The sequence below is a fragment of the Barbatula barbatula genome, assembly GCF_947034865.1.
Source record: "Barbatula barbatula genome assembly, chromosome: 3".
NCBI lineage: Eukaryota > Metazoa > Chordata > Actinopteri > Cypriniformes > Nemacheilidae > Barbatula > Barbatula barbatula.
The window spans coordinates 14,792,341-14,804,419 of NC_136764.1; the positions used below are offsets into that span (position 1 = coordinate 14,792,341).

The 12,079-nt window shown below is 37.1% G+C and overlaps 3 protein-coding genes across 9 annotated transcripts; 2 read left to right on the forward strand and 1 right to left on the reverse strand.

Moving 5' to 3' along the window:
• On the forward strand, positions 1–5,276 carry LOC306891517 (glutamate-rich protein 6). The gene is made up of 11 exons (XM_079451861.1): positions 1–263; positions 530–588; positions 1,104–1,211; positions 1,294–1,386; positions 1,486–1,655; positions 2,622–2,689; positions 2,942–3,120; positions 3,194–3,276; positions 3,402–3,557; positions 3,994–4,210; positions 4,289–5,276. The coding sequence occupies exons 1-11, from the start codon at positions 233–235 to the stop codon at positions 4,547–4,549; spliced, it is 1,425 nt and encodes a 474-aa protein (XP_079307987.1). The 5' UTR covers positions 1–232; the 3' UTR covers positions 4,550–5,276.
• On the reverse strand, positions 4,749–8,996 carry selenot1a (selenoprotein T, 1a). The gene is made up of 6 exons (XM_079451862.1): positions 8,386–8,996; positions 7,214–7,324; positions 7,009–7,135; positions 6,472–6,559; positions 5,823–5,988; positions 4,749–5,734 (listed from the first exon to the last, which is right to left on the reverse strand). The coding sequence occupies exons 1-5, from the start codon at positions 8,514–8,516 to the stop codon at positions 5,864–5,866; spliced, it is 582 nt and encodes a 193-aa protein (XP_079307988.1). The 5' UTR covers positions 8,517–8,996; the 3' UTR covers positions 4,749–5,734; positions 5,823–5,863.
• Positions 8,628–11,577, forward strand: LOC306891519 (stress-associated endoplasmic reticulum protein 1). Of its 7 annotated transcripts, none has more exons than XM_079451866.1 (6): positions 8,665–8,845; positions 8,925–9,034; positions 9,186–9,476; positions 9,548–9,639; positions 9,861–9,936; positions 10,770–11,492. In XM_079451866.1, the coding sequence occupies exons 4-6, from the start codon at positions 9,559–9,561 to the stop codon at positions 10,808–10,810; spliced, it is 198 nt and encodes a 65-aa protein (XP_079307992.1). In that variant the 5' UTR covers positions 8,665–8,845; positions 8,925–9,034; positions 9,186–9,476; positions 9,548–9,558; the 3' UTR covers positions 10,811–11,492. The 7 variants fall into 7 exon arrangements, with proteins under 7 accessions (XP_079307989.1, XP_079307991.1, XP_079307994.1 ...); XM_079451869.1 differs by having other exon boundaries at positions 9,186–9,460; positions 10,770–11,473; XM_079451867.1 differs by having other exon boundaries at positions 8,951–9,034; positions 10,770–11,473.
• The last annotated feature ends 502 nt before the right edge of the window (positions 11,578–12,079 follow it).

Below are 12,079 nucleotides of genomic sequence, written 5' to 3' on the forward strand. Positions count from 1 at the left end.
ATGGATACTGTCAACATTTCACTGGGTGCATACATTACTAAACTGCTGTGAAACTATTCAGAGTGAGTCTTAACATTTTCACTATATGATTTAAAATGGCCTTAAAGAAAGAAGTTTTAGAAGGGAAACTGTGACTTGGGCAAAAGTAATCTGTGCTGCAAAAACAGACAAGAAACTGAAGATAAATGTAGAGTTAAAATGTTCCCAGAAATATCTGGGCAATACATGCGACATGGAAGATCAAAATAAAATCTGTCAGCCAGGTAAGCATTTGAATTGGTCATGTTAGAAATGTATTTACAGACTAAAGTTACTTTCAAATATGTTCTACTTAACTAATGATATAAAAGAGCAAAATACTTTAAATGCTAATTTTTGTGTAAAGATTTAGTTGTTAATCTTGGCATTCATGTAAAACAAAAAGTTATGCGACTTATGTTTCATAGATCACGAATTCTCCACAGATTCTCCACCTTTAATTATAATTGTCTATAAATTTGAATAGTATGATCACTTTTTATATTAACAGATGCAGAGTCTGCCATAACGGATTCAGAAGTTGAAGCACTCTTCACTTATTTTGATTGTGTAAGAATATGATAATTAATTCAAACTGGGTCATGTCATAACCCTGAACCTAAACTTATATCATATAGTTAGTTATACTACCCAGTACTTTCTTAGGTAAGTACACTGTGGGTACACTAGGTACACGTACTGTAAGATAAGGTACAACTAAAAAATCTATTTAGACTTTCATATTGTATCTTTAATTGAAATTCATCATGTTTGATTACATATGAAGAGTTTAGTTCCAAAATTATATAACTCTGTAATTTCAAGAATCACGTTTTCTTTTATGTTGTTTTTATTGTGTTTTATTGTGTTCATAACTGAGTTATTATGGCTTAAATCAAAACAAACCAACTGCAGTTTGATTTATATCAATTGGAATACACAATAAAAAAACATGATTACAACAGAGTTATCTCATTTTGAAACCAAACTCTTCATATATTTTAAATGTTTATTTGTTTCTTTGTTAAAAAAATAACACTGGCAAATCATCAGTGTCATATAATCACACAATTTTATGTATGCAGATGGAGCAAGAATATTTTCAAACACTGGAGTCTTCTCCAGATCACTGTCATGGGCTTCCGGGCCTGCTGAGATATAAAAGAGAGTCTCAGAAGACGTACAGTCCTCAGGTACAATATTAACTTAATCACGAGACTCAAACAAGTGTACGACTTTATAAAGGCATTTCTTTTAAATAAATGTGTTTGCTAGCCCCAATCTCTGAAGGACTCACCAGTATGCTGTCAGTTCTGTGGTTTAAAAGCTTGGCCTCCTCTGGATCTGGTTTATGCAGAGAGGCAAGAGGTTAGTCTCATAAAAAGGACCAAGACAATTCCCTATACTGTAGCTGAAACAGTTTCTCAGATCTAAAATTGTCTAATTTATACTTTATTATGTCTTCAGGGCTTTTGCTGTGACAAGTACAAAGAGTTGTTTGACATTGTGGTTCATGAGAAACAAATGGCTGTGCAACACTTTGAGGAAAGGCCCAGCGGACCTGCTCAGCAAGATGACCTCTTCACCAATGAGGACGAAGAGCTTCAAGTTAAAAGAATAGAAAGAGGAAAACACAGGTTTGTATGATGTAGTGGAGACCAAAGAATGTCTAACTACACTAAAACCACTAATGTATTCTGAACATTTGTAAGCAATATTTTGCCTTCCAAATGAAATTTCATAATTTACTCACCCTCCTGTCATTTCAAACCTGTATGACTTTAATTCTTCTGTAGAACACAAAAGAAGATATTTTGAAAAAATGTTGGTAACAGAAAACCTTTGGTCCACATTCACTTGTATTGGTTTTGTGTCCATAAAAAATAGAAGGCAATAGTAAATTGTTACCAATATTTTTCAAAATATCTAATTTTGTTTTATGCAGAAAACAGAAAATCACACCTTTAAAATGACAACAGGGTGAGTAAATGGTGACAGAATTTTCAAGGAAATTTATTCATCAACAAGACAAATGGAAGGTATAATTTCATGTCTGGTTTAACATTGCGTTTGTGTTTGTGTTTAAGGGATACTTCACCCCAAAATGAAAATTCTGTCATCATTTACTCTCCTTCTAATTGCTCCAAATCTATACAAATGTGTTTGTTCTGATGAACACAGAGAAAGACATTTGTAAGAATGCTTATAACAAGACAAGCCCCTTGTTGACTACCATACGAACCAATACAATGGTACGTAAAAGTGCCACAGAAGAGTCTACTGTCTTACATTCTTCAAAATGTCTTCTTTTGTGTTCAAAAGTAATTTTTCCTACAATGGGAGTCAATGGGGCAAGATCTGTTTCTCTTTCTCTGTGTTCATTAGAACAAAGAAATCTATACAGATTTGGAACAACCAGGTGAGTAAATGATGATAGATTATAATTTTTGGGTGAAGTATCGCTTTAATGGATGGTAAATGACAGAGCTGGTATCAGCAGGTTTAATCTTTAACCTAAATAAAAAATATTTTTTTCAAATTGAAGCATTAATCAGAAATATATATTTTTTTATTCTTATTTCTTACATTTGACTTCATTTCAGACATCAACAGAAAGAGGTGGAAAGATATGATAGAGATCATTACTCCAAATGTATGGCTACAAAAAACAGTGAGTGGCCACAGTATGTGAGTGTTGGAGACAACATGAGCACTTGACTTATTTAAATAATTCCTTATACATTCGATGATAGTATTTATCACATGATAAATCATAATCCTTTAAAACGGATTGCTTCAGTGCATGTCAATGAATTTTAAAGTTCCTGAAAGCATGTGAAGCATTATATAAGCAGAAATTTTGCGACATCTCACTGTTCGGTACGTTGGGAGGCTTTTAGATGTTCAATGTACACTTCTTCAGATACCTCACCAGTGTCCCATAACAAGACTGTCATCAGTTTCCAGCTCTCTAACTGTGCACCCAAAGAGAATGTGTGGAGTGTTGAAGACTACGTGCATAAGCAGAGACGCTTTGGCCAGTGGGCGAAAAATGAGCTTTCTGCACTGGAGTCATTTGATTTTGGTTTAACCCATCATCAGGTACATGAACTGATGATCTTTCTTCATATTAGGTTGTCGAGTAATCATGGCTTTAAACATCTCTTTCTTACAGAATAGTTCAAGATTCCTCGAAAAAAACTATTCTAATGGCACAAAATTTCTAACTGTATTACCAGATGGTTCTTCACAAGTTTTGTATCCTTTAACATTAAATCGTCTTTCTAAAGGGTATCATTTGTGAACCTTAGTCAGCTTTAAATAGAAGTCATTCCTAAAATAAATGTGTTGTCAAGTGTTTGTCCTTATTCTCATGGGTGTAGCTATCCTTCAGGAAACCTGGCAATCATCATTATCAAAAGTGAAAAGGAAAGTTTGTGTATCATACATGATGATATCGTAAATCCTGTTTGTCCTGTCAGAGCCATTTTTCAGTCCGATGGCAGAGCCACTTGTTACCACGGCAACGGCAGCATATGGTAAGTTCAAATTGCTATTACACTGAGAGTTGAAAGTCCCAAGTTGACTTATTAATGCTTTAACAGAGGAGAAGAAGAAGCGACAAGCAATGCTGGCTCAGTAATGCTAAGCTTTGTTGATCAGCCACAATATTAAAACCACCTGCCTCCTGAATGTATGTCCTCACTTTGTGAGATGGGGCCTACATGCATCAGATCTGTTGATCCAGCACATCCCATAGAAGCTCAGTCGAAACAGGGACATACTGTAAAAAGGCCAAGGCAATCTTTTAACTTCTTCAACCATTTTCCGCCATCCAACACATTGAATAACTTATATTCACTTCACCTGATCAGTGTTTGTGTCTTTATTGTATGAGTTCAATTGTAAAACTGTCAATAAACATGACATCACTGAATCCGTTCTGTTGGTCTGACAGCTCTGCTTGTGATTTAGGTTGAGTATGGACGTTTGGGGTGGGCAGAGTCTTGATGAGAGAGGGAGAAAGGTCAGAATATGGAGTTGGACAGATCACCGTGAAACCCTGACTGTCCTGAGACCAATCTTTATGTCACTCAACAGAAACATAGGTGTTCGGGTTCTTGGCCAACAGTTGGTGTTTGTCTCTTTTCTTGCCTTGGGACAACAAGCCAGGTTTAGGGTAGGCAGCTCGGTAAGAAAGTACACAAACTTGACTTTGACCTGGTTCACTTTGTGTATTGTGTTAGTAAACTAACTGTTGTTCTTGCAGTCCACAAAACATACTGCATCTCCTCGACCATTCATGTGCAAAGAAGAACTAATGCTTCTCGCATGCAGAATTGGCCTGTACATGGCTCTGACACGGATGCAGCAGTGTCAGGCTTTCCCATCCAGCTCCACACATCTGCAGGTCAGACCTCCACCCTTCCTCCACTCACTGGTCCGTAGGCTGAGGAGCTTGAGCCATAAAGTGCAGATGGATGAAAGCGAGAAGACCTTTATCAAGCAATGTCTGCAAACATGTGCATAAACACATGAGCACTTTGTAGAGGCATATTCTACACAAACCACAAAACTTTGAGTTTACTATCAAAAGTAATGATAAAATGCAGTTAAGTGCTATCTTCACAATGAGATATTAAGTGTAGGCCTGAACTAGTTTCTTTGAGAATTGCTGTTGTTTAATGTAGACCAATAGGAATCTGAGCCAAATTAAAGGAACTGAACATGAGGATTAACCGTTTACCTGTTTATTACTTGTAATCTGATCATTTTACATGCAGTGTTGACATTACAAGTATTGCTTTTGTTTCAATTATAGAAAAATGAAATGTGATGCCAAGATGGAAAATATTTCAGTATTAACTTTCAATGTAAAACAAAATCTCTACATTAGTAAGGCGTGTGGATTCTTGTGCATTTGAATAAATCAAATGAGCGATTCAGTAAAATATTGACTTCAGTAGATATATTTACTTAAAAATATGCCAAGTAAGACTACAAAGCAACAATAATATAGACGTTTTACCTGAAGTCATCTGGATAAGAACAGACTAAACACAGGATAAAACTAGGCTACTAATGTTACAAAACCAAAGAATGAACTAGTTCTATATTTAATACAAAGTGCTATTGGTTTCTGAATATACCTTTTCAATTTTGCATCGAAGCCTATGGTTATTTTGTTTTTCTTGATTGCGTAAAATGTTTTGAGACCACTATAAGCTGGCTCTTACAATAAAAAACAATGTTTTTGTTAGTTTCCACTTTATTTTCTTTTTAGTAAACATCTTAAGCTATACAAAGCAATATAAAAATCTGGGCTCAGAAATATAATTAATGTTGCTTAGATGTTGAGCTATCATGATAGAATCCATGTATAAATTAGAACTTACTAAACTACATATTAAATAAAATATAAAGAACTTGTTTTAGCCATATAGCAGGATGGGATGGAAGGACAAAAATGCAATCTTAAATTTTGTTGACATAACCCTAAATCCTGATCAATATGATAATTGCACAAGAAATGGTCAGCAGTAATATTTATTTTGGCCGCTGCTGTTGCCTTGGATTCCTCATCAGCATCTGTAGGTGGTGCATCTCCGAGTGGTGTGGTGAGCAGAGCATCGGGCTTGCGCTAGTAGAGTGTCTACTTTCAGCACAAGCCTTCATAAATGTCACCTCATAACCGCAGAAGAGCTCCACCTCAAAACTAAAAAGAAAATGTAAAAAAAAAAATACTGAGCAAACATATGTAATTAATTCGATTTTCAATACACAGCATTGGTGGTCACACATACGTGAAGGGGTCTAGGCTTCAGGCAGTGGATCTGAGACAAGGTTATGAGTGATGGTGTGGAAGTGTGTCCATGTGTACGTTCATTTTCATCTCGTTTTCGAGAATCTGGACCAGTTGCTGCATGGAAGGCAAATGGCCCGACTCCAACTTGGACCAAACTGGAACATCTGACCAAAGAACCCAAAATACTCAATGTTCCCATAGTGACAGTCGAACATGGATTATTCAAGTTAATTCCAAAATGTCAGTTCCGAATCTGTATAAATTACACTTTAGATGAACACAGAGGAGGAATGCTTGTAACCAAACAATTATTGGCCACAATTGACTACTATAGTAGGAAAAAGTTATTTGTAAATGTCTTTGTTCTGTTGAACACAACAACAATATATTTTGAATAATGTAGGAGAGCAACTTTTGTCGACCATTGTAATTTTCCCTACTATGGTAGTCAGTGGTGGCCAATAAATGTTTGGTTACAAATATTCCTCCAAATATCTTTCTGTGTGTTCTCTGAGGAATTTAGACAGATTTGGAACAACTCGAGGGTAAGTAAACGAAAACAAAAAACATTTTTTGGGGATAAACTGTCCCTTTAAGATTGAACTATACAATAAAGACTTGAATATATAATGTGTACAGGCACTCACCGTTTAGCATGATTTCAAAAGCACCTGTGGACATACACTGATTTTCAATCATATTGCTGAAGAAGAACACCATCATGCAGGCATATATCTAACAAAGGGAAAAAGGTCATAAGGTTTCACTTTAGATAAGCAATGTAGATCTAACAGCACATTCAATGATCTGTTTATCTGAATAAAGAGCTCAGGGTGGCTAGTTTGCATATGATTTGTTTTTAAAATACAATAAATGTATTCAAATAAAGCACAAGAGCAAAGAATGTTAAAAATAAACACTCTTATATTATACAAGTTAATGTTAAAGATAGCATGTTCTAACACTACAGCTACAGAGGATATACATTAACTTGAGACTGAGAGTATGGTCTTTAGTCTCAATTGTATCAGTCCTCTAACCTCAGAAGTCAAAGTTAATATCCTAATGAGGTCCTTGGGGGAAACGTTTGTGTTAGAACCAGCGTTTTGTGTAAGGCCTTCTGTTACATCTTCCATCCAAATGTCTCCAAACACAAAGAACTGTATAAATGAAAATAATCTTGCCTTGTTCTCCTGACTCCAAACCCAGAGGCCTGGAGCTTCCATGCCAAATAGCGCGAATGGATCCTTGCCCACAATGATCACTCCTATCAACAACAGCTTGAACACGGACAGAAAGGAAGCAGTGTGCCTGGTGGACAGGAAGAAATCCAATAAATGAGAGGCATGATAATGTTTCACGCAAATAACTTGTGGCAGTGATTTTTACCTGTAGAGAGGCATGGGAAGGTAGTTCTCTCCTTCGATGCGGATGTCTGGGTACCGCTGGTACAAAGCCTGCATGTACTCCTCAAACACCCGCTTGTATCCTCAGGAGATACTGTAGAAAACAAACAAGAGACACTCCTTTGAGTCTTTCATTCACCACAACAGAGATGTAAAACAACAGCCTGTTTTTTGTAAATATAACGCATGTATGTAGTAAAACAATAAATTTTGCCACATTGTGACTAAAGTCCCAATAATTGATTTAAATGTGTATGGCAGCCCTTCTTTGACGAATCAATACAAAAAGCAAAGTTATTAAAAATGCAGGGACTCAAATGACTGACACACTAATGGGCTTATCCTCAAATTAGGTCCCACCACTTAACAGGAGATTATAGGGCTATTATAACCTGATAACCATCGGAGACCGTTTAACGCATGTGCGGGCTTAAGACCTCGGCGTCTTTACTGTGTGTTCACATAGAGCGCGAATGAGGCGTCAAAAACGCGCTATTCGCGAGTAGTTGGACGCTTGAACATTTTGTGTTTACTCGCTTCATTCGCGAGTGAAATTCGCTTCACGAAAATGTTTTTACAATTTACCGGATTCTCCGACCTCCTCACTCACTTTCTTCCAAGCAAGATCATTTTATTCCTATTTTTATGAACACGTATCATATAGCTCCGGGTGTCCACACACTGAGATGAGCTTGTCCTCCATTTCTTATTTCTGCCTCTGCTCGCTACGTCACTACTAGAGCAGGCTCCTACACATAGGTCTACATCAAGATATGTCTTAGATCAAATTGTCTGGCATTGAATAGAGTAGGCTCTTTCAGAATCACTGTATCGTGATACCATCGATATGATGTTGTATTTGCGAGTACACCAGATGCAGTTATTTTTGCCTCACTAAATGCCGCAAAGTGTCCTCCTTTTTGGGAAATGGCCACCCTACTTAACATGTAAATCACTCGCGCTTGACGCCTCATTCACACAGTTACACATTCACGACTACCGTTACGGCTACTTGTAATTCAATGTACATTTCTATGAAAGTTAAACGTTAAACAGCGCGTGGATGTTGTTAACACATTCAATGTCATTACACGGTGTTCCAGGCCTGTTCCGGTGACCGACCGACAATAAATAAACGGTTAAACCGTCACCCACCATATCTGGAATTTGAGAAGTGGACCTGCGGCAAACTGCATCTTCATTTTCTTGACACCGCTGTTATCCGCAGAGGTGCTGTAAAGGCAACAGGCCCATATTATTAAAACCGATAGAGGCAACCAACGCATTTTCCACCACGACGATTAAACACTGACGAAGCCGAGATCAGGAAGTGGGCGATTTTATTTCATACGGGTATTGGAAGGAGGTGAGATGTGATTGGTTCTCGGCTACTTGACGTAGCACTAAAGTGCAGCCGCGCGGATATTTCCGGTTGTTGCTAGAAGGGATACAGCTACGGCCGGAAGTAGTGCAAAATCTCCCCATATGATTACAATAAATTACATTAGCTAGCGCCTACACCTACCTCAAACCCAACTTTACAATTATTTAAAAAATCTACTGTTTTCAGCGTGACAAAGGTTATGCGGTATTGCAGTGCGCATGCCCAGTGAAGGTAGCTGTATCCCTTCTAGTCAAAACCGACATTTCCAGAAAATAAAACTCTTTTAACTGCTAAATTCAACAATTTTCAGATTTTTCAATTTCTCTCTGCTTTAAGTCCTCCGACCGAAAGCTGCCTAGGGTTCTTCGTGTGGAACGCATGCATAGAGTCCATAAACAAATCTACTGACTTGATACAAAAGTAAGTTATTATTCTTGTATATTTATTTTCTATTTTATATTCACTATTTAAATGGTTTGTAAAATAACACAGTTTGGTAAATTAATAAATGAACATAATTTCAAAGTGTTGTGAAATGGGCATGTTTTAATGCACAGTTTTTTTTTAAAAGATGGGTGGAACCAGAATCATCGCTGTGGCTAAAGCTACGGCCGGAAGTGATGCAAAAGCTCGCCATAAAATTACAATAAATTACATTAGCTAATGCCTACACCTACCCCCAAAAATAAAAATATTATGAATTGTTGTTAGCGTGACAAAAATGATGCGGCATCGAAGTCCAGTGGAGCATTGCTGTACCCCTTTGCCACAAACCAGAAGGAGCCCATTTCCCATCTTCCGGTGTGGGCGGAGCTTTCTTTTGTGGGGACGTAGACAAAAATCGACGTAGTATCTCTTTATCGTCAGTGGCCCGTAGTTTGCATCGATCATCTTTGTAACTGTGAATCACCAGCTCTCTTTTCAAACCACCAGCATTTGCAATCATGGTCGCCAAACAGAGGATGCGAATGGCCAACGAGAAACACAGCAAAAACATCACCCAGAGAGGCAACGTCAAATCAACGGTATGACAACTCTTCACATGAGATGCTCAGTGTATCACCTTCGCCCTAAGAGATTTATATAGAAATTAGCCTTTAGATTAGCTTTGAACGCAGTAAAATTGTCTTTCTTACACCGTAATTTTGTGATGTAGTAAAGTGAATTAATGGTTAAATCCCACTGTACTGTCAACATAATGATAATGCACGATTGTAACTAATAACTGAAATCTTAATTCATGCAGAAACCCGTCACTGATGATAAGGTGGCAGTGGGACCATGGCTTCTGGCACTCTTTATCTTTGTTGTTTGTGGCTCAGGTGAGTGATGGATAACAATGAATAAGGAAAAATAAAAACATTAATTGTAAATCTCATCAAGTGAGCTGGTGTTGCACCTTTTTGAGTCAAGGAGAGGTAGATAAATCAGAGGTAGACCTTCACTTATTTTAGGCATAGTGGGAAACCTTGTAATGTTACAGCATTGAAGGCCGAGATTGTGATGTACACTGTTTACTTGAACAAGGTTGGACTGATAGCATGGCTTTATCTACTTATTTATATTAGGGTACAACACGTGGATCTGCAGGTGTTGCTACAGTACTCTCAAAATGGCTTTGATGAACGTACTCCTTACTTAACTCCTTTCCAAACTGACTCAGAACACAATATTTATGATATATTTCGAAATGGCCAAAATGTGGACTTTTAAAGAACATCTCAAAGTTATGATGTGCCGCACACCGTGGCTTCAGTTTCTGGACTGATGCCAGCTCGGAGAGGATTTCTGCCCACTGGCTTTGAAAATCTGTTTACATTGAGCAAATGACATTTTGGCCCATGGGCTTTGGTCATCTTGCTCTCTCTGTGCTGCCCTACCTTGTGTTTTGTCAGTCTTTTATCTTATTCAAGATTTAATCCAGACACCATAGGTTTACAGTTGAGATTATGCTTTTAATGTATTAATGTAATTTTATTTTGTACAAGGGAAAGGGAAGAAGAATGGTTTTAATGGTAATGTTTTAAATACAAGCCTTCACTCTGCTTACAAAACAGTCTTTAATATTGTGGCCTCTCAACATTTCCAAGGTTAGAATGTTGGCCATCAGTAAAGGCACTATAAATTTGACTTTGTTTTTCATTTTTCTCCATAGCTATATTCCAGATCATTCAGAGCATTCGAATGGGCATGTAACAAGGACCAATGATTTCTCAGCTGTCCACTCCTTGCCAGTTTCACATACTGCACCCAACTTTGTCATGGAGCCCCTTTTGAAGGCTTTTTTCAATTTCACTGATTCATCTTCTGTGAGGTGCAACAATCTTGTCATTCCTCTCTGGTGCCTTATTAAATAAGGAAAATCAAGAAGCCATAAAACTGCATTCCGATCGATTCCAGTGTTGTCAATTTACATTGATGTTATGTAAAAATGTTGATACATTGCAAGGAGTGATCCGATTCGATTTGTTATGTGTGAAATGTGCTACAATGTTTTTAATGGTATTTTTGTTTCCTTTTTAATCCACCCTAAACATTCTGATGAAATGGAAAACAAAATAATGTGTATGCTGATCCAATTGTGGCTCTCTTTTCCTTTTTTAATTTAATAGCTGCCTCTCTGTAATTTGTTACTGTTTCCAGTTTTTTTTCCCACACACTTGAGCATCAGAAATATCAATAGTTCTCTGGCACATATAGTTTTGTCATTGTGGACCTGTTCACCACAGTAAAGGAAACTCAGATCTTTTCTTAGAACATATGATGTTATGCGTGTCATGGTGAGAAAGAGGAACAGAGAACAGGCTGAAATAAAATGTTTTAAAAGGAATAAATACCTGTTGTTGCTTGAGTGTCTATAAGAAAGAATGCCCTTTTTAAGTGCATGTATTTTAAATGCATATCATTTAGATAAATACATTTCTGAGTTGTTTCAACCACTCAATAAGACATTAGCCAGTTGCTAGTGAAGAAAGCTTAAAATTTCAACAAATCTTCAGATATTACTTATAACTTGCAGTAAGTTATTCAAGCATAAAATACAGCTCATTACAGTGCTTAGTTACAAATATTGTGGGACAATTTCAAACACGAAATTGTCCCACTTTCGTGTTTGAAAGAAAGCATAGTAATAAATAGGAAATGTGTGGATGAATAAGAGGATATTAGAGGCAATAGGTCTGTCGTGATCTGAAAATGATGTTTTTCCACATCACTGTCTGGGTGTCAGTCCTGTGAGGACATTAAAAGCTGCAACAACAGACAAAACAAATAGGCCTATGGCAGTCTGTTCCTTTAGCTCAATACAGCATTGCATTAGCAATGCAAAGGTCATGGGTTCCATACCCAGAACACACATACAAGTAAATAGTCTACCTGGAATGCACTACGGTAATACACTGCCAAATGTGTAAATGTAAATCAGATTTTTCATGATTCTGTCTACTAGTGCCTATTCATCAAAGA